We start from the raw sequence: 23,375 nt of genomic DNA on the forward strand, positions 1-23,375 counted from the left end.
AGGTGGCAGGATGGGAGTCATCTCACCTACTTATCAACATCTACAGGTTCTCTTCAAACTCAGTGGAGAGAAACAGCCGCTCCTGGGGTGTGACGCATCTTTCCCCCAGGCAGACATCTAAAATCGGTCAGGTGGGTCATGCTGTAGGAGTATCACCTACACGACACTCAGTCAAAGCTGGGAAAGCCAGAGGATCTAACCCAGGCACCCACGCTTCCTCTACAGACAAGGAGAGGAGGGCACCTCTGAAAGGCGATGAGGAAAGCCCCACAGAGCTAACCTACAGGCAGTGCAAAGCCACTCCCCGAGCCTAGGAACCTTGGAGTACCTGCCCCACATCAAGCACTTCCAGGGTGCTTGACATCTGCATTTTATATTAAGCAGAAACTCACAGAAGCAGAAAGTGAATAAAAACCTAGGAAGCAGAAATAAGGACCCTTGTCTTCTGCTTGCAGATGAATGCTCCAGCCCTGGGTAACAGCCTGGCTCCCTCCTCCTGCTGTCCTTCTGGCCCCCAAATCTTCTACTCTAGGCTATGAACTGGCCCCTTCTCTACAGCTGGGTGGGATCCCTGCCCTGTCCCCCCATAACCCTTGCAGCCTGAGGGATAGGTCACCTCTCCCGTATTCAGGCACAAGGGGTACCTGTTTCTTGGGCTGAAGAGCATGTACAACCCAGCTCTGCAGTTCCTGAGCAAGCACGCTACCACCAGACAGTGCAAAAGGCACACAAATGGGAAGCCAACATCCCCATGCTTGAGGAGGAGCTGTCAGCTGCTGTGCCTTGTGCTGAATTTGCTGGAACAAGGGAGCAAGGCTGAGTGCACGCTCCCAGGACAGGCAGGTTCTCCCTGGGGATTCCTGCAGGGAGGTGCTCCAACTCCAAACTGCGAGGAAGCTTAGAGCACATTCAGCATGTTGTTCCCCAGATCCCCTGGGACGCTTCTGAGCACATATGGGAGTCAGGAGGCCGGTCTGCTGCACAGGATCAGGAGCAAGCAGCCAAAAAGAGGAGCTAATTAAGGAGACTTTGCTGCATCATGATACAAGAACCCTACAGACCCTGAAAAACAAATGGGAGCAAGACTCTGATTTCTCCAGAGCTGCTTTTCAGGCATCAGTATTGGCTAGGGGCAGCTGGAAGTAACTGATATCTTGCGGGAGCTGGTGTCCCAGCTCTGGTGGGAGCTGTGGGCTTGTAGCTGTGAAGAAGCAGGGAGAAGATAATTCTTTTAGGTGCTTTAGAGAATTTGATAACAGGCAACAAACTGCCAGTCTGACTTGTGGAAACAGAGATGCATGGATCAAACTGTACTCATGAGGGGAAAGAAATCCCAGCACAGCAAAATATAATTTTGCTTAATAAGTTTTAAATGCTTGTTTTACTCCTGAAACATAATATGATGTAATGAGATGTAAGTGAAACTTTCTACAGCTTAACCAATTCCTTATTAAAACAAATGTAAATGATTTCTCTTGAACATACTTGGCAGTTTCCATAAAGCAACATTTTTAGTCTTAAGTACTAAAGAATAAAATTTACTTTGGAAAATTCTATTACTTCATCTTCAACCTTTATTCACTGTAGGAAATTATTAGTATTGCTAGAACTAGATAGATTTAATGGCAGCAGATGGTTGATTCGTGAAGTACTAGTTGCCAAAGAAAAAAATTGTTTTTAAGCTTTGCAGCATACTATACCATCTCAAATTGACTCATGAAGAGTGGGAATGAGTGAAAACTAATGTGGTAAAAATGTACATAAACCACAGAAACTTTTTTTTTTTTACATTTACAACACTAGTCTGCTATGTGTTATAACCCAATCTCTCCAATAAAAACTGTACTTCACATAATAACGAAGATTGTTTTCTTCACTTGAATTTTAGCTATTTGTCTGAGCCCAATGATGCAGTGAGATGCTACAGCATCTTTCTGCTGTTACATTCATTTCTGCACGCCCACTGAGCAGGGTTTTCTGTCTCCACTGAGCATCATGCCGGCCGCACCGCTGGCCCGGGAGCGAGCGCTGGGAAGGAATCATTTGGCTGGAACAGCTGCTGTTTGTAGGGTGCTGGAATTGGGCAGAGGATTGAGCATACATCACTTCTTGGTTTTGCTACCTGTCATCACCTGAAGCTGCATCAACTGTTGATTCATGCAGCATGTTTATACTGTAGCAGCTTTTGCTATGATATACAGCTATAGTTTCCAAAGCATTTTGGTGAGCTTTTACAGGTCAGGTGATATTTTTGGCTGTCTGCAAGCCAGTATTTCTATCGTGTGTGCAAGGCCCTTCATACAGCCATGTCCTATGGACTTTACATATGAAAGGGTAAGTAGTTATTTTTTGTTTCTTTTCCAAATTTCTCTCCTAGAACTGCAAATTTGAAAATTCAGATATCCAGGTTAAATTCAGTGATAAATCAGGTGTCCAAGCAGTAATTTGCAGTGAAGTAAAAAGGCTCGATCGACTAATGTTGAGATAATAATGAACACAGGATCCAAGAAAAGCAGTAGGAAGTGCACATGCCTGCTGAAAAGGAAGGGGCAGCTAGAACAGAAGGCAGCCTAATGACTCTGCCTCATTTCTTCTAACTTTGTTCAAAACCTATTGCTTTTCCATGATTTATTCATGTTATTTTGCTATGGTTCGCAGAACACAGTGGCAGACTCCTGCCCAACGTATGGTTCTTCTCAATGCTTCTTGCTCTCTAAGCCCAAAAAGGCTGTATTATCTTTTCTTCTCATATGACCCTGCCATAGCCCATGGCTAGGTGGTCAATTAGCTGTTGAACTATTCACTGGCTAGCCATATTGTAAAAAATACATCACATGCCTGGCTTCTCTAATTGGATTATGTTCAGCAACCCAAGGGTGAAGTTAATACGTAGTCTAGATACAGATAATGCATATATATTGAAGAGCACTTCGAAAAACCCCATAGTGAAGTTATTGTTTAGTGGCTGTTGTGGTATTTTCAAGATCTCTCATTACTAAACAGCTGTTTTTTCAGCTGGAAAATCTTAACATTAAATTTTTAGCAATTACATTTCCTCCTGGCCAAGATGAATTCCAAGTTTTAAATGTTAACTCAAAATGCTTTTTTCTAGCCATTCACCGGGAGAGAATGCTTTAACAAGCAACGGAGCAGAAGAGCTCTGAACTATTATATGAAAGAAGCTGGCCTTGAAGGGATGTGGAATTTGATTTCTCCTCCATGCAGCAATTCCAAAATGGTTGATGTTTAAGTAAATCCTTCAGCTGTAATACCTCCAAAATGACACACATCAGAAAATAATTTCCTCCTTCATTAAGTGCCTTTTAGCTTTAGTAGTTTCTGTCCTTATGACTACAACTGTGATTACAGCATCCTGCTTATCTCACATCTCCATAAGAAACTAGAATGGAAATTTTTTAGGAAAAACAATAAAAAGCATTTTTACACGTGCATCATCATATTTATCAAACAAGCAAATGTGTTTACATTTTTTGAAAACCCAAATGCCTAATATTCTTGCTTTTTTAATGCCACATATTGAATCAGGAAACCAGATCCTGACCATAGGCTAACCAGAAGATAGAAACATTTCTTCTGCACTAGAATTTAGCAGTCAACTTCTACAGTAAAAACATTTTTCTAGGAAAATTCAATAAAACTGAAACATTTTGCAGTAATTTATTGATAAAGACTTGAAGAGTTGGTGGCAGCGTTAACTATGCCCCATCAAAACTGTTTGAACACAATAATGAACAATGCCAAAAAACCCAACTATAAATCACACCTAGATAAGAAATATGTGAAGGTATATATAGAATAGTATTAACTCAAACAGGACCAACAAAAATAGTTCACTCGACATGGCTGAAAATAATCAGTCATGACATGAGATGGGGTTCTCGGCACAGACAGTGGCTCCTGCCTTATATGTCACTCCAAACATACACCTGTACTATGAAAAGATGGGAAATAATGTCATGCCTTCACGCCATGAAGCATAAAGATTACTTAGTCTTTGCAATTTCTAGACTAGTTTATTTCAATGCAGTTGTGATTTGTATTTGCTATTAATAAACAGCTATTTTCCTGTACCAGCTTACAAATTTCAAGTAGCAGACTAATAATTTCCATGCCAAATACTACTGTAAATTCCTCATTTCTTCTAAATAAATTTCTCAAGGGATCGTGCTTATATTTCATTCTTTGTTGCACTGTCCAGCACTTCCATCGGGTTTTAGGAAGGCCTGAACTACAAGCCACTGAAGTGTGCCTAAGCGGAAGTGCTGTAACAACTCTGAATACCAAACAAGTTAAAAGGTCCTCTGGAGAAGAACTGGTACTCCCCAGAAACATAAATGCTGAAAAGCCATCAGGGCTTGCTGGCTTGCTTGCCTCCAGGAGAACATTTTTTTCAGTCTGATTAGTACTGAATTAAAAAGTGAAATTTAGTATTACATATGTGAATACTGAATTATGGTCACCTCAAAAATACAAAACCAAATGAAAACAAACTGATCCAGGAATTTATAGGCGTGAACTGAAAAATAATCTTGTGCAATTGCCTGCATAAAAACTGAGAGCATGAAAAGAGGTGAATTCAGCCTGTAGACTGGAAATATTTCAAACAACGAGAGTCCTAAGGAACAGCACAGTATGTGATAACAACCTTGCAGCACTGCAGACATTTTCTAGGGCTTGAAATGTTTCTGTGTTCCTGTAAGCACTGATCTCCATGAAATCATATTAATGATATTCAGGCATATTTCAAGCCTATCATACCTCTGTTTACAGCTGCCACACTAGCACACACCTAGTCTTACTGCTGAAATATCTGTAATGCACAAGACAGCAAAATGCAATACTGACACTGGAAACAGGATAAGACAGAGAATTCAACAGAATTACAGCAATAACTCCTAACTGTGTAAGTAGCTGAGCCTTACTCAAGAAAATTGGCTGTTGTGCACCTCAGCAAACCCAGTTCTCAATGAAGAGAACTTGAAGCCTCAGTTTTCCCCCTTCTGTGTAGACACCTGTTGTTTTGAGGCAACTTATCAGTAAAACACGTTTCCGGTGCAAAAATTTTCAAATCTGACTCTCAGCCAAAGCTATTCTGCTGAATATAAGGCAGCTGTAACTCTGAGTGCCCTAAAAGGAACGTGCACAAGCACATGAGATACCCAAAATCTGATGCAACCCAAGATTATTTGACTTACTGCATGCGTGTTTATAATAGGACTTCAAATTAACCAAAGCTTCTGGACAGATTTCTGCCCAGATCTTTTGCTTGCAAGTAACCCCAAAACACCAAAAGGGGTTTTAGATCTCAAAAGCCAGTTGTAAGCAGGAACATGTAACCCTTTTTGAGTACAGAAAATTAAAAATGACTCTACAAGACAGAGCACAAGTAAAAACAGTTTATAAACAAACCTCCTCCTACACACGTGGTGTCTTTCCAGGCAGGTCCTTTCCTTCAGGTTTGGCTTTAGTCCAACAGTGCCTTTCTGGGACTGAAAAAAACCCTGCAAGCAGCATTTATGGCCATTTGGAAAAGTTTATCCTTCCCATCAAGCCAGCAGCCCAGCTAAATACCTGCTCCTTACTCTCCTCAGCCCAAAGCAGCGGCAACCTCCCCTTCTCTTTGGAGTAATCAAGTCTTTTCCTCGACAAAGCCACGTGCCACAGGAACGGGAGCGTGGAAGTGAAACGAGTCCTGTTCAGGATTCCAGCCACATTTCGGTGAGCATGCCCAGGACTCCTGGCTGGGTCAGAGCAACTACAACCTCCCCAGTGGGGCTACCAGGAGCTGGCGTCACAGGCACTTTGCCCAAAACCCACCAGGTTTTCAGGAGGGGCAGACACACCCCAGAAAACATGGATATAAGTCAGCCTTCACATACAAAATGATTTGGTCATTTTTCTGTTATCCTGAGCAACAGGACATAGTGTCAAGGCCATTCTGGACACTACAGCCCCTGTGCAGCTTGGGATGCCCCAAGGAGCTCTGTGCAGAGATGCTCAAAGGCACAGAGTGAGCACTGAGGTGGCTGTATGGGGCTGGTTGGACCCAGACAGTTCTTGTCTTAAGCCCATTTTTAAACAAGCCAAAAATACGGTGCAATGTGAAGATGAGAAAAACACAAGGCAGCCCCCAGATGCAGCAACAGTTGAAGGCAGGAGACAAGAATGAATTCAAAACCTATTTTTTTTTCTTCCAGAAAAATCAGAACATTTATCTTCACACAGTTGTCCATTCAGGAGTTATACTAAGCACAGTTGGGAAGAACATGCAAATCCCCCTGCACTCAGATGAAAACATACCTTCATTTTTCACTGAAAAGGCAGCCCATGTCAGAATGAGAAAAATAAGTGTTTAAAAAAGATAAACGAGTGATATTTTTAGTATTTTTATAATAGGTGCTTAGATCAGATGCTCTTTACTGTAGAATTAGGCGAAGATATTTCCCAAATTTATATGACTTACTTTAGTACTGCAGCATAAATTACAAAAATTATCTCTATTCCTTCCAGAGGAGGAGTCAAGTATCCTTTTTTTTCTCCAATTTTATGCCATTGTCTTCAAAATAGAGAAGGGAATGGAACCTTCTCACTGAAAGCAATTGAAAACTTCCCCTTAACTTCTGTGGTTAAAGGCTGGTTTGCTACTTTTGAGTAATGAATAAAAAAACTTTACTTAGGAGTATGTAACACTCAGGCAAATGATACAAAGCAGCCATAAGCAGGAGCAGAGATGGCAGTAATTCCTCCCTCCCTGCCTTCCTCTCCTACCTCAGTAACCTACCAGCCAAAAGCAGCACTCCATATGCAGACAGCTGGTGCTAATTCCCTTTTCTGCTTGGATAATACTAACCAGGACCCTCAGACCAATCTAGCAGATGCCTGTATTCTTCGGCAAGTTAATCACACAGTGTTACTATTGATGAATTAAATTTGAATATAGTAGAGAATGCAGACAGGTAGTGGATATTAATCTGGCAATCTGTTTTGTGTTTCGGTCCCGTATAAGAGCTCCCGTAAAGCTGAGAGGCAGATAAGTCAATCAGGCCATGAAGAGAATCCCACAAGAAAACTGCCCTTCTGTTACTGAAAGGGCAGTTCTTCCACAGGATATTGGTATTTCTTCAGCTTGTCTCCTACACTGCAAGCAGCTGATTTAGCAATTAACCACTGTGGGCACTGTGATATATAAAGCTAGATTAAGAAAACGACACACCATTCCATTAGAAGAGAGAGAAAGAATTAAGTGAATGAACGGTGGCAAATGATGGACATACCGAAGAGGTCAGACAAGCAGGATAAAATGTCAAGACACAGCTGAATTTCAATGCAACAGTCACTTGATAGGAAGCTGTCAGACCTCCCTGAATGTGCCTTACAGTGACGAGGGATCTTCAACTACTTAGTGGATGCATTTCTCAGGATACAGTATCTCATCAGAGAGGATGTTTAGAACTGGAATGCACTGATCTCTACAACTGCCTGTTTATGCTTCGATGGGGACAAAAGTATTGATACTTTTCAGTGAACACAGTGAAGTAACAGTAAAAAGCAGAAATCAGTATTAAGGGTACCTGTGCAAAATCTGCCGCAAGCCGCATCTTCCCACCTTCACCGAGCGGCCTTATTAGACTGGCATTGCGAATGAAAAGTTCAATTGCTCTTTGAGCCATGGCTTCAGTGTTATCAAAGACAAAGTCAAAACACTCAAAATGTCTGAAGTAGTCGCTCATGACTCTTGCTATAAAACCCTGTAGTTCTTTCATGTACAGAGAACAAGGGACATCTGGTTTTCCTGAGCTGGATAATGATCTGAAAAAAAAGAAAAGAAAAAGAAATGGGGACAGCTAAATTCATCTTTAAAACACAACCAAAACCTATTGGATTCTTTTTAATTTTTTTTCTACCCCACGAAGTCATGGCATGAATTGTAGAGTTTCATTTCTACTCAGAATAAAGAGCGTGTAGCGTGCTCTGAAACTGTAGTCAAAAAATATCTCTTTATCAGCCATTCCCAACCTAACAAGATAAAGGAAATCACCCTAGCCAGCTTGCAGAGCCTTCACCAGTTTGGAGCCTAAACCTCATATCCAGCCCCTAAATTTAAATGTCCCAGTTGTTGATCTGAAACTCTAATAATGGATCAGAAAATACAAGCACATGCCACAGGGTTACTAGTTTAGCCCATCCCAAACCTGTTCTCTGTATAGAATTAGTTTCCTAGATTCCTCCAAACCCAGGATTATAAAGTCAATCTAATTATCACAGAAGCAGCACAGAAGCTACAGGACACAGAAATCAATCATCTTTCTCCTTCTCTGAATCACAGTCAGGTGAAAGAGCTCTTCCAAACTCAGGAACCTGAGCATACAGGCTATCTAACAAAACTTCGCCTGTGGCTGGAATCAGTTTATCCACCTAGAGAGGTATTTTGCTAGTGGTGGCAAAAGAAAGATGGAGAGAGTAAAATATTGTTTAAAAAAAAGTCAAAAGGAAAATTTAAAACACCTCTGAAAATATACTATTTTCAGTGAATTTCCAAGACAGAAAACAGGACATCTGATGATGATACAAGCAATGTGAGAACAGAGATAACAACAAAAATAACGCTCAGGAAGGAAGTCTCAATTATAGATAGGACTCAAGATCTTTGCAGATAAAGAATGCTGGAAATTTCAATTAAAGTGCTATGGGAAAATAGCATAATACACTAAATCTGAGTTTTCAATAAAAAATATTTTTTGAATGATTTCATATTCAATAATACTTTAGAAAAATTTCTGTGTAATTTTGAATCAGAGGTTATATGCTCTATTTTGAGAAACAAAAATACTGACAGTTCTGAAGACTGTCCACAAAAAATAAGTTTTGAAAGCAAAAGGGTTTTTTAAGCATAAAAATGGCCTGTTTGGCTTTATTTTTCTATTTAAAATGAACTTTACTCAACAGATGGGGGGGGGGGGAAGGGAAGAAGACAGATGCTACCTGATTAATTTGTTTCAATAGATAGGTGTAATTCTGCTTTCTGTGTTCATTTACCATAAAGCATTGCTTTCCCCTCAACAAACAAGTACTCCTGCTCCAAGGACATTGTGGCAATAACAATCTATTATGCATATGCAGGATGTCCTACTAAAGCAATGGTAAATTTAAAAAATATTTCTAGTTACCCAGAAAAATCTTCCTGGTGCATAGTGATGATAATAGCTTCTACTGAATCTCCTACAGAGTTCAGTAACGGTTGAACAGCACTACCCATTAGATCATGGACTGCCTAAAATAGAGTAAGGAAAAGGCAGAAGTAAGGAAACAGAAACTAGAAGCATTTGCATTTTGACACCTCAAAAATACCTTGACAAACAGTTCATTTCAACAGTGCTTTTTATTATTCTGCATTAGAAACTGCTAAATAGAAGGACAAAAGCCTAAGATAACATTTCTCTTTAATTGATTTTACCGGTAAAGTACAGAAATAAGGCTGTTTACTACTTCTGTGTAAAGCCTTCCTTCAAATGGTGCACAACAATCTGGCACTCCTGGTTTGTAAACCTGTTTTGGTGCACACACTTTGTTCAGCTGTTCATTCCCCAGACAGGCAAGCTGCCGGTCATTCCTCTGCCCACAGCCCCTCCCAGATTAGTGCACAGCAGGACGGCTGTGGATAGCTGTCATCCACAGAAGGCTGCACGGCCATCCACATCACCCCCCAGAAAAGCACCAGGTAGCAGAAAAATCATAATTTTATGTGTGTGTCAGGGTGGGTAACGGGGTGATGAAGGATCCAGTTACTGCTGTGTGAATGCTGCAGAGAAAGACATTTATTTTCAGTCAGATGACATCTGGGTTCCGACCATTACGAGAATATTCTTGAATACAAACGCTACTCAAGCAGTGATTTGGCACATGCAACATATATGTAGCTGCAGATACAACAAAATATAAATTTTGGAATATTCATATACCTTTGACTAACATATACTGACACAAAATAATACCTGGGAAAATAAGTGCCCATTTTAAGCGTAACAAAGCAAAGCTCAGCTCTATCCCTGCAGCACATGGACATTCAATTACCTTTAATGCAGTTGTGACTGTTTGCTCAGCGGCTGCTGGAAATGAGCTCTGATTGGTAATGACCTAAAAATTTTAAAGTAATTGTTAATAGTCAACATTCAACAAATTATTAGAATGCATAATACTTAATTTCATTTAAAAACACACTGAGTTATCCTTAGTAATGAATGGTTTACATAGGTATAGATAACTATCAAATGTGTTTTATACAGACAGAATTTTCAGTGCACCAGTATCACTCCTTTGCTCTCAAATTTTCTATGGACTCTGCTTCTGCTTTGGCAAAGAAATGATTCAATTGAGTTCAAGTGAAATTTAGCTGAAGAGTTAACAGAATCAGAACTAAAATAAGTGGTGTATTCTCCCACTGCTAAGTATAGAATTTATGAAGAACTATACAAGCAGCTCTATGGCAAATATTTGAAAGAATGGTTGTTCTTTCTCAGTATTATAAATATTATAATATTACATATTAAATAGCTGTTTATGTACAGCTACAACGGTACTAGAATTGAAAGTCAAGGAATGATCTGAAGGAATATTCCACCGATTTCCTTACAGTTATGAATATGCTATACAATAGTATTTTTAAGCCAGATAAGTACTGAACTCAAAGACTGAATCATACCAGATCTCCCTCCAACACTAAGGCACATGAGGTTCATTACTAAATACATCAGAGAAAGCAGACTTAAAAGTTGATCTACCATCTGTTTGCAAAATCCAAGCAAATTTTATAGGCTTTTTAGCATTTTTTAACATTCTTTAAACATATCCACAGTCAGGATCTTTTTTCTAATCAGGCTAGGATTTAAACACGATTAACTACAACTACCACTATATCTGTTTGTTTTAATTTACAGAGACTGTGTAACCATTGGCATCACTAAGCCAGTAAATTGGAATTATTCATAACTGTGTTTAGTCCTGAAAACATTTCCAGGCCAGGCTTCGGTCACAGCAACAATGCATGGAGATATCTGTGAGGTGCTGCTTTTCTTGATTTCACTCTTTCCTTCCCCTTTTCAGTTTGGCCACAATTGTGGGAAAACAGCAAGGGTTTTCTAAGAAAGGTAAGCTTGGGCTGGGACAGATGCAGACAAGGGCTATCAGGCTGACCAGTACAAGGACAAAGCTTACTTGATAAGAAAAAACAGAAAGAGTTCAATTGTTTAGGCTCACAAAACAATGGCCATGAGATGTGATTATTCTCTATTAACACATCTTTCACTCCTCTTCTAATATTGACAATTTGTCACATAGCAGTGCTTACCAAGGGGCAACCAAGTCTCAAAGAGTTGTACAAATGCATAGCAAGGTGCAGCTCTTAACCCAAAATTGGGCTGTATTTGTCAGAGTTCTCAGCAGCTAATGGGAGAATATGCATATGATAGAGCAAAGAAGTTAACATTATGGCAAGAAGAGAAATACCAAAGGAAGCCTACCTTCAGAACCGATTGGTGCAGTTTGTAGAGAGAATTAACGACAGCCACATTCCTCCTCTGTCCCTCTGTGAGCGGTCCAATCACCTGGCTGGCATCTCCTTGAGTAGACAGCTGCAGTGATTGCAGAAATTGTTAAAACAGTACCAACTCTTTAAACAGTGCATCACCACAAAATTATAGTTAACTAAACTTAGACCATGGCAGAAAGCCATAGGTCTTCAGTGACAACGTTCTTCTATTTAACTCTTGTCTTGATTCATATGAGTTCCATCTCCAGATAATACAAACTGAACAACAGGAACAGGAACGGTGAAAGACTGCTGTCTCAGCTCCCAAACCACAGCACTCAGACCCAGATCTCGGAGACACCCAGTCCCAGCAAAACTTCAACTTCGTAATCTAAGAGTCAAGTGAAGTCACCTACCCGAGGACGCAGTATAAACTAGCAGCAGCAGAACTGAAAAGGGTATGCTTTTCTGTATACCCTCGGTCCTTACTTCTGACAACCATTCAAGCCTCTCTTTAAAAACTGTTTCTTCAAATAGATGACTTACAGCTTTGTACATATTAGTGGCTTCTAAATGAACAGGAAAATAGAACTGCAAGGACCAAAACTGCTAGTCCTGTCATTAAAAAGAGTTCTATCCATGAATCTTTCAGCAAAAATTAAAAAAATTATTTCTTCATATTTAAACTCCACAAAGCATGCATTTTTTATCATTACCACAGAAATCAAAGTTCCAGGGTGACACATAAATAGCAATTAACTACAAAACAGTCCCGTAAGGATACCACAGCATATGTTTGTAATTTAAAATAAAATAAATTGTAATTTACAATGGGAAACAACGTAAACTTTCTCGTGCACTGAAAGCTGCAGAAATACAAAGAATTGACAAAAGGCTATGTGAATGCTAGAAGAAGTACGTCTAAATATTACAGCAAGGATAGCTATTAATAGAAGTCTTTACTGAGATATAATTATCTGACTAGTTATCTATATTTCAGGATACAAAATTATCCTCCAGGAAACTCCTGAAGATGCCTAGGTCCAAAAGTCTCAGTAAAAATATATTCAACTCACAGAACAAGTCATCAAGAGACTTTATGAAGTGTGTCTTTAAACACAGCTGTAGGTCCTACAGAAAGCTCCTAAACTAAAACTGAATATACAGTAACAATTGTTTAAGAACAAAAGGAACAAACATAACATGAAAATTTTTAAGTTATGGGAAACAGTGAATCTTTACTAGTGAAAGACTATTCCTGTACTTCCCATAGCTTCCACCCAGCATAAACACAGACAGCATGCAAGCAAAGTTATCTAGTATTTGCCAGCACTGCTAATAATGAAGTTTTAGACAAGTTCTTGCAAACTCAAACTTATTCACAGCACTACGGTGACTATATCAGTTCATTTTCCTTTCTTCAAATTTAGGGATTATTTCAGGATAAATAGGTTTCTGAGGCCTTTGCAGAGGGAAAAATCTTTTCCAATGTATCTTCAATTATTTGACATCAGAATGCATCTTTAGACTAGCTGGCAAATATATCATCTCAGCATCTTCTTGCCTTCCTGATGAGAACAGCCATGTGAGCTATGTACACCTCTGTTTCCTTCCTGATATTTCTATTTGACAGACCTGACTGGTTTTAAGAATTCTGCTTCTCATGCTTACAGCTTCACAGATTAATAACAAAACAGCTGTGCAGAGAAACACCCTGTCCACCCAGCTGACCACCTTCCCAGACTCTCAATAACCTTTTTTTTCCACATCTTTTTTAAGCACTCTGAAGACTATTCAATTGGTTTGTTGCACATTTACAACTATTAAACACAAAAGACACTACTAAGACAGTAAAATTTTACATCCTAGTTACTTATATTTCAGTTCCTCAAGTCTATTGTAAAGGTTTCACAATTTCTTTTTCTTAGACATTATGAAATCATTAGACTGTGTCTCTTCTGCTGGTGAAAAAGCTTAACTGATAAGTAAAACCAGTAACAAGTACACACATAACCCTTCTGCAGCAAGCAGCAACTCTTGCAGTTAGCAACAGTGCACAACAGCTTCACAGGCTAAAAATAAAAGTCTAAAAATGCCTTAAAAACAACAAAGCTTTCTAAAATTGTTTACCATATTAAATTCCCTTAAATTAATCAGTTTGAGCTTTGACAGATAGATGTGTTGGTCCGTTGTGTATCCTAAAGTAAAACCACTGGTCTAAAATAGAGACTTGGAAAACTCGACTCTTGTGAATAGCAGCAGGAACTGGGCAGCCCCGGGCTCCCTAGGACCGCTTCTCCTGAAGGCGTCCATGGGAACACCTGGCACCTACATGGGTAGGTGTGCCCTACCATCGTGGGAACACCTGGTGCTTACATGGGTAGGTGTGCCCTACCATCATGGGAACACCTGGCACCTACATGGGTAGGTGTGCCCTACCATCGTGGGAACACCTGGTGCTTACATGGGTAGGTGTGCCCTACCATGTAGTGCCCTACCAAGACTTTCAGCATCTTAAACAGCATTCGGGGCAAGACCATTCAAGTTCAATGACTTTTTCTATTAAGTACTATGGTACTCATCTATAAAATACATATTCTTCATTTAATATTGCACCTGACAGTTGAGAGCATCTCCCTAGCAACCATCACTACCACACTTGCAGCCAAAGGATATAAAAATATTTGAGAAGCCTACAATAACCTTGTACAGGAAATGCTATTTTGAAAAACCAACATGAAGTCTCAGGTGGTCGTTCCCATCTCTTGCTGACACCACAATGATTTCTATGACCTTGCCTTGAGGCAAGAAGGTTCTTCACTGACTGTCCAACATGGTTCATGTACATACACTTTGTCACTGGAATGTATCTGGATTTCAGGTAGTTTATCATTATTCCAATATTCCAATGCCTCAGACTGAATTTTTGACACCTCTAATATCCATTGTACAATCATGCATCCAGGTAGGAAAATGTCATCATTGTGTCTCCCCAGTTCCAGCAAACCATGCTATGGCCCATTTACTTTAGACACAAAACATCCCTCAATTTATTTCCCATCATACCAGGTTTTATCAACGATTAACATTCATCACTCATTTATACAGCAAGTACTTTTGAAGTTCTGTGCTGGACACAGCTTATGCATTTAAGCCCAGTGGTAATGTAACTCTTCCTCTGTTATCTGCCCACTGGTGATTGCACTGTGTAAATAGGTTAAGTCAAATAAGTGTGAAGCCTAGCTACATCCACTCAGCTGAAAGACACAGTCCAAGGGCCTTCTTTTTGATGAGGGCACTAGAGACAAAATCTGATGCCTTTTTCATCAGTTAGATTTATCCAGAAATGCAGAAGGCCAGGAGGGTGAATTTATGCTAAGCAGAAATAGGGGTGGCTTCATCTCAAAGCAGAATCTATTTTGGGAAATAAACAACTAAAAGAGAAAGTGTAGCTGAAGGACTAGATCCCATCTCCAGGGAACTGTCAGTCACCCTGGGAGTTAGTCTGGCTTGAGCCTGCTAGCTGAAAAGAAAACAGAGGAAAAGAAACCATGCTGAAGCCAGACCTGAGCGAGCAGTAACAACAAGGACTGTAACTGTTCCACTTTTCTGTATCCGTCTTTAAGTACAGCAATTGATTTCTTATGCTCTTCACTTTAGTTGGGTAAACTGTTTCTGCTTTTACCTCAAAGCCTGTCTACTATTTACAGCAATTTCATGGGCACTAGCAAAGTATAGGCACCCCATTCCCCAGCAAGTGGCAATTCTACAACGGGTGACACGTCAGTATGAGCTCCCTTTGCCAATATGAGCTACCAGCACACTGGCAACATGAGATGCTAGTGAGGAAGAGAGGAGTGAGGCAGAGAAGTCTCCCACCAGCAAATATTAGCCAGGACTTTTGTATCACGCATCCGGGCACTAGGACAAGGGCTGTGTCTTGTGGTACCCTCAAGAATGTGAATGTGAGCTTCTCCCACGCAGCATTTCAAGAAAACCCAAAGGGCAGCTGTTAAACTAAAATGAGAAAGAAACATTGGAGGTACTGCCTTTCTGACATGTATATGAGGACATTCTCTAAGGTAGGAGGTTGAAATTTGCAGGGTCAATCCAGTAGCTGACTAGGTGGAGGAAGCTGCCTAGAAGACTTTTTTTTTTAAATCTAACTCAACAGAATCTGAGGACTAAGTAGTAGATCGGGCAGTTTATTGAACCAAAAAGGCACTTGTAGAAGCTGATACACAAAAAATGTGTCACAAAGAGGAACAAGCTGACTGAAGGCCATCTGACTTGCTTCAGCCTGACATGGTCGAGAAACTGTAAGCCATGACTGGCACTGTGCTCTCACCAAATTCAGAAGTCCTTCTGGAAAATAGTTTCTTTTAGTTTTTATCCTTCAGTACACTAACATGGTTACACTGCTTCACCTGCAGAGATTGCAGGTGCCTCGTATTGGGTCAGTAAGTTGCCCAATGCAGAAGATCTCAGGAATGATTCACCTGACCACATGCAGGAAACCACAAAGCAGAGACATAAGCAATTCTATTGAGTAATTCATGTAGCCTATTTTAGAGACCCTGCTTTAGGGAGAGAGAAATGCACCCTGTATGCATCTGTTTCCCTCCACTAACTACACAGGGAATCTAAAGCAGTACCGCAGATAGATACAGGTAGCTATACTGCCTGAAGTCATGTCAGATGAATTCTCACCCTATAAATGTATTTGCACCCCTCTGCATAGACCCACTTTGGAAATATGTCTTGGAAATAACTAGATTAAGTGTTCTGGATTTTACACTTTCCTACATTTAATACCTAAGAACAGACAAGTAATTTGACAGCACGGATTTGATCTCACATGTTGAGACATGTGCTACGATAAGATTGCTTTGGGTTTAAATTCTTGTTTTCACCATGAAGCAATGAATGTAGAATTTAGATTAGGACGTGAATCAAATCATCAGTTCTCCCTCAGGTTATAAAAAAATGCTAACTGAGTTTGTCTTTTTCTTGTAGAAAGCTCAGACTATTGACACATCTTTTCCTAGAATTTGTTTAGTGTTTCAAAGTGACTAACTTCCCCTCTTTCAACAGGTGGCAGCTCAGAAGAGACACTGATTTGTGAGCTGGTTTGCTACCATTCCCTTCACAGACTAAACATTTTGTGAAAAAGCTCAGTTTCACACTAAGTAACTAAGATCTTGCGTGCATCCTTATTGACAGTTTTGGAAAACTCCATTTATTTGATTTCTCTACTCTAAAACAGCCTCAGCAAACTCACTCTCTAAAGAGCAGAAAACAGCATCATCATTCAGAAGGAGTATGGAGAAGATCTTAAATCAAAATCAAACGAAAGTAGTGCCTCTCAACAAAGCATTTGATCTAACTCTAGGATCACGAGACTAATGTGTTTTGATAGCACAAATTGAACTCCAATTGTCAAGCTGACATTTTCAAGAATAAATACATTCCTAATAGAGGCAGCTGATGTGGCCATACCTCTGGCAGAAAGCAATCAATCCATCTGGCACTTGGCCTCCTGCCTGATCATAACAACTTATTATAAAGCGCAGAATCCATTTACAGAGTTTCTGAGTCAATAGGGCTTGGCCCTGGGATTTCTCCCATAAGCTACAAATAATTGGGATGATTTACTATTAGGTTTAATGTTTTCCATACGGCAGAAGGAGCCTTTTATGATCTCTTTCCACCTAAGAAACACAAAAGTTTACTAGAATCAGTTTGCTACTTTTTGTAAAACTATGACACTGTTCAGCAGAAAAATACATAACAATCTGAACTCCACTAGCTATGCCACCTGATATATTAGCTACTTAGAGGACAATTAGTAAAAAGAAGAGACATAATTTAGAGGTTCACAGTGTAGGATTTGAATGAATGTGTCAGGGCAAATAAGGTCCTTGACTAATGAGGATAAATTAAAATGAATGTTCTGCTTTAGAAAAGATCAACTAAAATTTAAGAATAAATCATAAATAAGAATTTATGTTCTTGGAATGACTTCTAATTTTTCAAAGAAGAAGAAGAAATATTTCAAGACATGAAAAAAGGAATAAGCTGTGATTTCAGGCAATAACTTAAAATGTACATTAAAACATTTATATTGCACCCTCAGGACATTCTTGTAGCTTCCAGAATATAAATATATATATTTTTTTTTAGCTTCTTCAGAAAAATGAAAATTTTATGTTCTAGGAATATAGAAAAGGAGCTCTATGGTGAAGGCATTCAAAATCTTATAGAAAACACAATTCTTATTTTGGGAAGAAAAATTTGAAGGGACTGTTAAGTCCTTGACTAAGAAAAAAGACCAATCTCATGCTCATACTATTCATGCTAGAACAGCAATCATCAAACCGTTCCTTTGGGGGTATTTCTGTTTTGTTTTTTTTTTCTTTCTTAATATTTTCAAAAGCTGAAGAAATGGAAGGAAAACAGCAAATGGTCTTTCTGTAACAGAAAAGACAGGATTTATCTCTAAGTATTTGAATCATCCAAGAAGAAAAGCACTGTACAAATAATCGAGTAATGGTTCATGGTCCTTAAATAACGAGATGCATTAAAACAACTCCGCTATCAGAAAGCACCTAAAACCGGTTCCTTCAAGGAATCTCAGAGAATCCTAAACCTGAAGCACCCGGAATCATTTCTCAGCTTCCAAAAATTATGCCCCTTGTATTTGACATTTTTTCAGACTCAGGTTTATCCAGCTAGCCCAAGTCTGAGGAGGATTTCAAGGACAATGTGTGTTGATCCTGATACCTCCAACTGTAACAGTTTACTGAATTTTTCATGCTTGCCAAATTAATAACTGAATGATTAATCATGTTTTATATGTCATCCCAATAGCTGTTGGTCCCAACCAGCTACTGAGAATGCACCTCCAGAGGTGAAGACATCCATCCCCAAGACACGTGAGATGGGTCCAACATGATAAGGTGATATTCACCTACACATAAAAAATATAATCAACTTCTTTAATTGCCATCTGCCTTTTTTGGTATCAAGTCCAGGCGTTAACTGAGATTAGAATACTTCTACCCTGCAGAAGGTTATAAATGAGCTTTACATTGTCCAACTCTCACTAGAGTTGTTCCAAAATTGCAAACTTCCAAAGCCTTTACCATATCAACATATACTGAACCAAATCCACTTCTGAATCATAGAATTTAATTTGATAGGAAATAACTTAGAACACACTATAACAAAATACTGTAAGGATTGTGCAATCTTGCTCTTTTTCTACCTGTTAGCAAAATTACACTCTAGATCTAAAGAAGTCTTTTAACAACTTTCCCAGCAAGATAAAAGGAAGTACACAGTACTCTCAAAACCAGTCTTTTATGCTTGGATGATTTTTTCTGGAGTTTAGCCAGTATCTCTTAAAAAAAAAAAAAAAAAAAAGTCACACATTTGTTATGTGACTCACGATCTAACCAGCAAAAGACAACATGAGAATGAAGAAAATGTTTCATTAAGTTATTTTTTAATGGAACTTTCTCCTCTAGATTTTTAATTCAATTTTTAAAAGTTTAAATGCTTACGTGACTTATCAGCTAGATATTTCTAAGTATTCCCTGACCAATATAAGTAGCTTCCTAATGACTGTTTTAACAAAACTCTTCTGATCTTTCCATCAAAAAAAAATTACAAAACCTTAGCTGACTTCTGATTATTTTTAAATTAGACCTACTGCCATCTTTAGCTTTTATTACTGTACAGTGAAATAGTAATTATTCTGAAATTATTTTAGTATATAATAGCCTCCCACATATTCTATTTAAATACCTATTAATGAATTCCTTTAATGTGCCAAATATTGAACTCATATTTTTGGGTTCTCTCATTTAAAAAGCATAGATACAAGTTTTTCAATGACAGTAACACCATATCTTCAAGGTACTGGTATAATACAATTAATTCACCTATCTCAAAAAGAAGCGGGGAAAATACAGTCTTTCACATTACCTGCACCATTGTAACTGACCCATTATTTACAGAATACCTTTCCCGAAGTGTCATTTCACTACTGTTCTTGACGATTTGTGAGCTTATTACATTTCATACTTCCATCTGAAGTTCACAACATTCGACATTTAGACAGGAGGACTAGATACGTTTCCCTGGAACTGTCAGACAAATCTCATTGTTGGAATATGTCCTGAATAGTGATTCACCCGCAAAGGAAAGCTCACAATTCAATATAACACCACCTAATATGAGACATGGATTAATTCTTATAAGATCACATAATAAAAAAGGCAATCAGAAAATCACTTTATGTCATTACAATGAGAATTCATCATGCTTTTCAATTGAAAACCATCACAGGCCTCATAAATTTGCTGAAGTTTAAATCTGGTGCCAAAATTCCAGTGCATGAACAGTATTTTCCCTTCACTGGAAGAATTTGATTCCAGGAAATCTTTTCTCTCTCCCTCTCCACCCTGTTCTCCCCTACTTCATTGAATTATTCAGCTAGTTAAATTCAGCTATGTCAGGTAAGAGGATGGGTGGACAAAGAAACAACAACGCAGATACTCCAAACCACATAGTTATGTCAGTAAACATCAGTAAACATCCTAACAGAGATGCAGCTCACATCCGTTTTCTTGCTACTATAGCATACTTCATTTGGGGAACTTGTATAAATTACATGAGCAAAACAATGTTTTTGGTTGGTGTAAGGTACATTTCTCCTTAGGAATACATATGACTAAAGCCAACCCAACAAATGCTTTCCTCCGTAAATGGGGTCTTAATTTTCTTCATTTCCCTAAGAAGAAACCAGAATCATAGCCCTCCTAGATCAACATCTTTCTTTCTTGCAACACATTACGGATATTTTGCCTTGCCACTAGCAGACAGGGGCACAATCAGTGGAGAACTTGTTTAGTCCAGCCCCTCTCTGCTTTTTCCTAGTCAAGCACTAAGTATAGACCAAAAGGTTCAGAAAAAATTTCTATCTCCATGAATACTCAGAGAAAACTAAGAACCAATCCTTCTCATCCAGCTGTTTTATCATTGCAATATTTAAACTTTTAAATCCTATCTTCCTTTGCATTTCTGCTTTTCTTAACAATTTCACTGATAGAGCCAAGACGTTTCAATATAGTCTCTGGATCAGTTATAATACACTTAGCCTTTTAGATTCTGGACAAAAATATGCCATTCGTATTGCTTACCATCTAAATAACCCACTGAAAACAGCTTATTTAAATTTTCAATCCTCTGATCAAGCATGACAGACACTTTTTCTGCTACAAATGACGTTACGAAAATTCCTTGTAAAGACAGTGTCTCTTTCTCATCTTGAAGTTTAAGCTGAATTAATTGTTTTTTATCTATTCCACCTGGCATTCTAGCATTTTCTTTCCTCATTCTCTTTATTGCAACAAGGTTTACAAATGAAGGAGAAGCATTAATAAATTAGAGATTGTTTTTAAATACTAAAAATATAAACCAAGATCAGACCACATTTAATTGTAACCTCAGGAAGAAAGATCCTGGAAGATCTGTGAAGTCATGGCATGATAGAATTACGCTTTCAAAACTACATCACCAAAAACAAACAGCAGACTATTTTCTATTGACTATCATATATCAGATGCATCATAAACCCACAAAGAAAGAAATCACGAAAAAAAAATCAAGACTCATCTGCCACAATATCACAAATAGTTATGATGATGGGATGGATGTGCAGAAAGTTGAGATCTATTTTAAACCTCAGTAATTACAAAGCAGTTTTTAAACATACTCAAAGGAAAGGATCAGCTTTTTTGCAGAAAATTTGAAAGACAAAAATAAATTTTCTAGAGTGGTGTGAGAAGAATATGGTCTGTTTTCTCACAGTCTGCTTCTTTAAACTCAAAATAATCTATTGTAATAATAATTCTCCCAAATAATGTATTCCAACCCATTCTAAATGGCTAGCCAGTGGATCAGAGATATTTAACAGGAGATACGAATTCTGAATATCCACTAAAAGTGGAAAATGGAAAAGATCATTATGGGTAACTGCAAAAGATTAAGCCACCCAAGCAGCATTAAAGAACACAACAGTAGCTGAGGATGTAAGTAAAGCAGAATTTGGAATCTTGCACTGGCAAATCACAAGTTCAAATATAAACTGGACTGAAGGACAATGAGAGATAAATTGTTTGTCTCAGTTTCAGTCCTAGTGGAAAGTGGGCGTTTATTAAAATCTTTGTAATGTGTATCACTGACTGACAATCTTATTTGAAGCCTCAGGAAGGAGACCTGTGGCTCCTGAAAAGGCCTGAGAGAAGAGAAATTCATCTTTAAAAAGGATTCCTACAGAGTAGAGACAGTGCACAATGGCAGGATAATGCACTGAGCCATACAAGTTTTGTGGGCAATACTAAAAATAATTTAAGAACAACTGCAGCAGAGCTGACTTTCCATTATATATATTTTGATGCTAATCTTATGTAATGCATTTGGTGCTGATCAGCATTACAAAGATCAGTGCTCTAAAAATATCTGAACATGACAGGTAGATAGATGCTCCTCTGCCTATATCTCCATCCATTACATTCACTAAAAATAGAGTATTAAATTACAGAAGGGGTTGGTTGCACTGGCATCCAAAAAGGTGTCATCTGAGATGGCTCAAAGAAATATTTGGCTACCAGAAGAAAGTGTTGAACTCCTGAAAAGAGTTAATATCCAGGAGTTTTCTTGCACCCATCCAGCAGTATCTGGAGTTGCCAAGTAGCCACAATGCCACAGACAACTGTGCTCTTTTCAAGGACTAAAACTCTGGTAGAAACACCAAATGCTATTTGAAAATAAGTCAAGTACAGCTGACAAGCGTTACAGATAGAAAAACACGTTTAGGAAAGCATATCTTTTGAAGCTCTGGCAATCTAAGAAAATCTTAAGCCAAAAGCAATGTTACTATAGGAGAAATCAGCATCTCCTAACTTTTGCCTTAGAGATTTATTTACATCAGAAGTAAGAAAGTATGAATTCCAGATGCAAGAAAAAAATTACCCCAATCTGTCAGCATTTTAAACTTCCTCTTGAACAGATTTTGCATGTCGCTCTCGTTCAGTCTCATTCACATATTGGCTACACCCATAGCAGTAAATTAAACAGTGCCAGGAAATGTTCCTGGATCTGGCACGTGATCATCTGTACCGCTAAACTGTTAGGACAGTCATTAGCAAGTTTTTGGCCTGGGCCAACAACTCCTCTCCCAAGTAATCTCCAGCCACAGCTCAGAAGAGGCAATAGTGCCGAGAGTACCCCCAGAAGGGCGCTGGCAGGCAGCCACGTGCTTTGGGGCAGGGGAGCCCTCAGCAGCCGTGCGGCAGGCTGTCCTGCGCCCGCTGGCCACGCTGCCCAGGAACGGTCCCAGGCACCTTTTGCTGGCTAGTGTAGACCTTACTGTTACGTCCACGCTGGAGACTGAGACAGTTCACAGCTAGGATGGTAAATTAAGTCCTGAGCGGCAGTCATAAACCTTTACTGACCTTGTACTCTCAACTGAGAGAGGCAGACATTAACATAAACATCAGGGTGACAGTGTGGAGCAATCTAATACACAGCCTTTCTGCAGCAAAAACAGACACGTTTTGCTGATCCTTGAAGCGAGGCCAACACTAATCAGAACAAGCCTCGATGATCCAAATTTGCCTTCAAACAGATGAGACCAAGCTCATTTACTTACTTACATTTACTGTTCTCAGGACAGTTATATGTTTTTCTTTCCACACCCATACTCTGTTTCAAAAGCAAATCCAGACCATTTGGAGACAAGCAGAGAATGATGGGGATATAT

General features: G+C 39.0%; 1 protein-coding gene across 3 annotated transcripts in view; it reads right to left on the reverse strand.

Annotated features, from left to right (window-relative positions):
- The window catches only part of COG5 (component of oligomeric golgi complex 5), a 192,517-nt gene that overhangs the window by 14,922 nt on the left and 154,220 nt on the right, over positions 1-23,375 (reverse strand). For all 3 annotated transcript variants that reach the window (XM_072859635.1, XM_072859622.1, XM_072859628.1), the window contains 4 exons: positions 11,538-11,648; positions 10,093-10,155; positions 9,189-9,292; positions 7,593-7,830 (listed from right to left, as the gene is read on the reverse strand). In XM_072859635.1, the coding sequence (XP_072715736.1) occupies positions 7,593-7,830; positions 9,189-9,292; positions 10,093-10,155; positions 11,538-11,648 (516 nt within the window). The remainder of the gene's footprint in view (positions 1-7,592; positions 7,831-9,188; positions 9,293-10,092; positions 10,156-11,537; positions 11,649-23,375) is intronic.

This window comes from Ciconia boyciana, chromosome 1, assembly GCF_034638445.1.
Source record: "Ciconia boyciana chromosome 1, ASM3463844v1, whole genome shotgun sequence".
NCBI lineage: Eukaryota > Metazoa > Chordata > Aves > Ciconiiformes > Ciconiidae > Ciconia > Ciconia boyciana.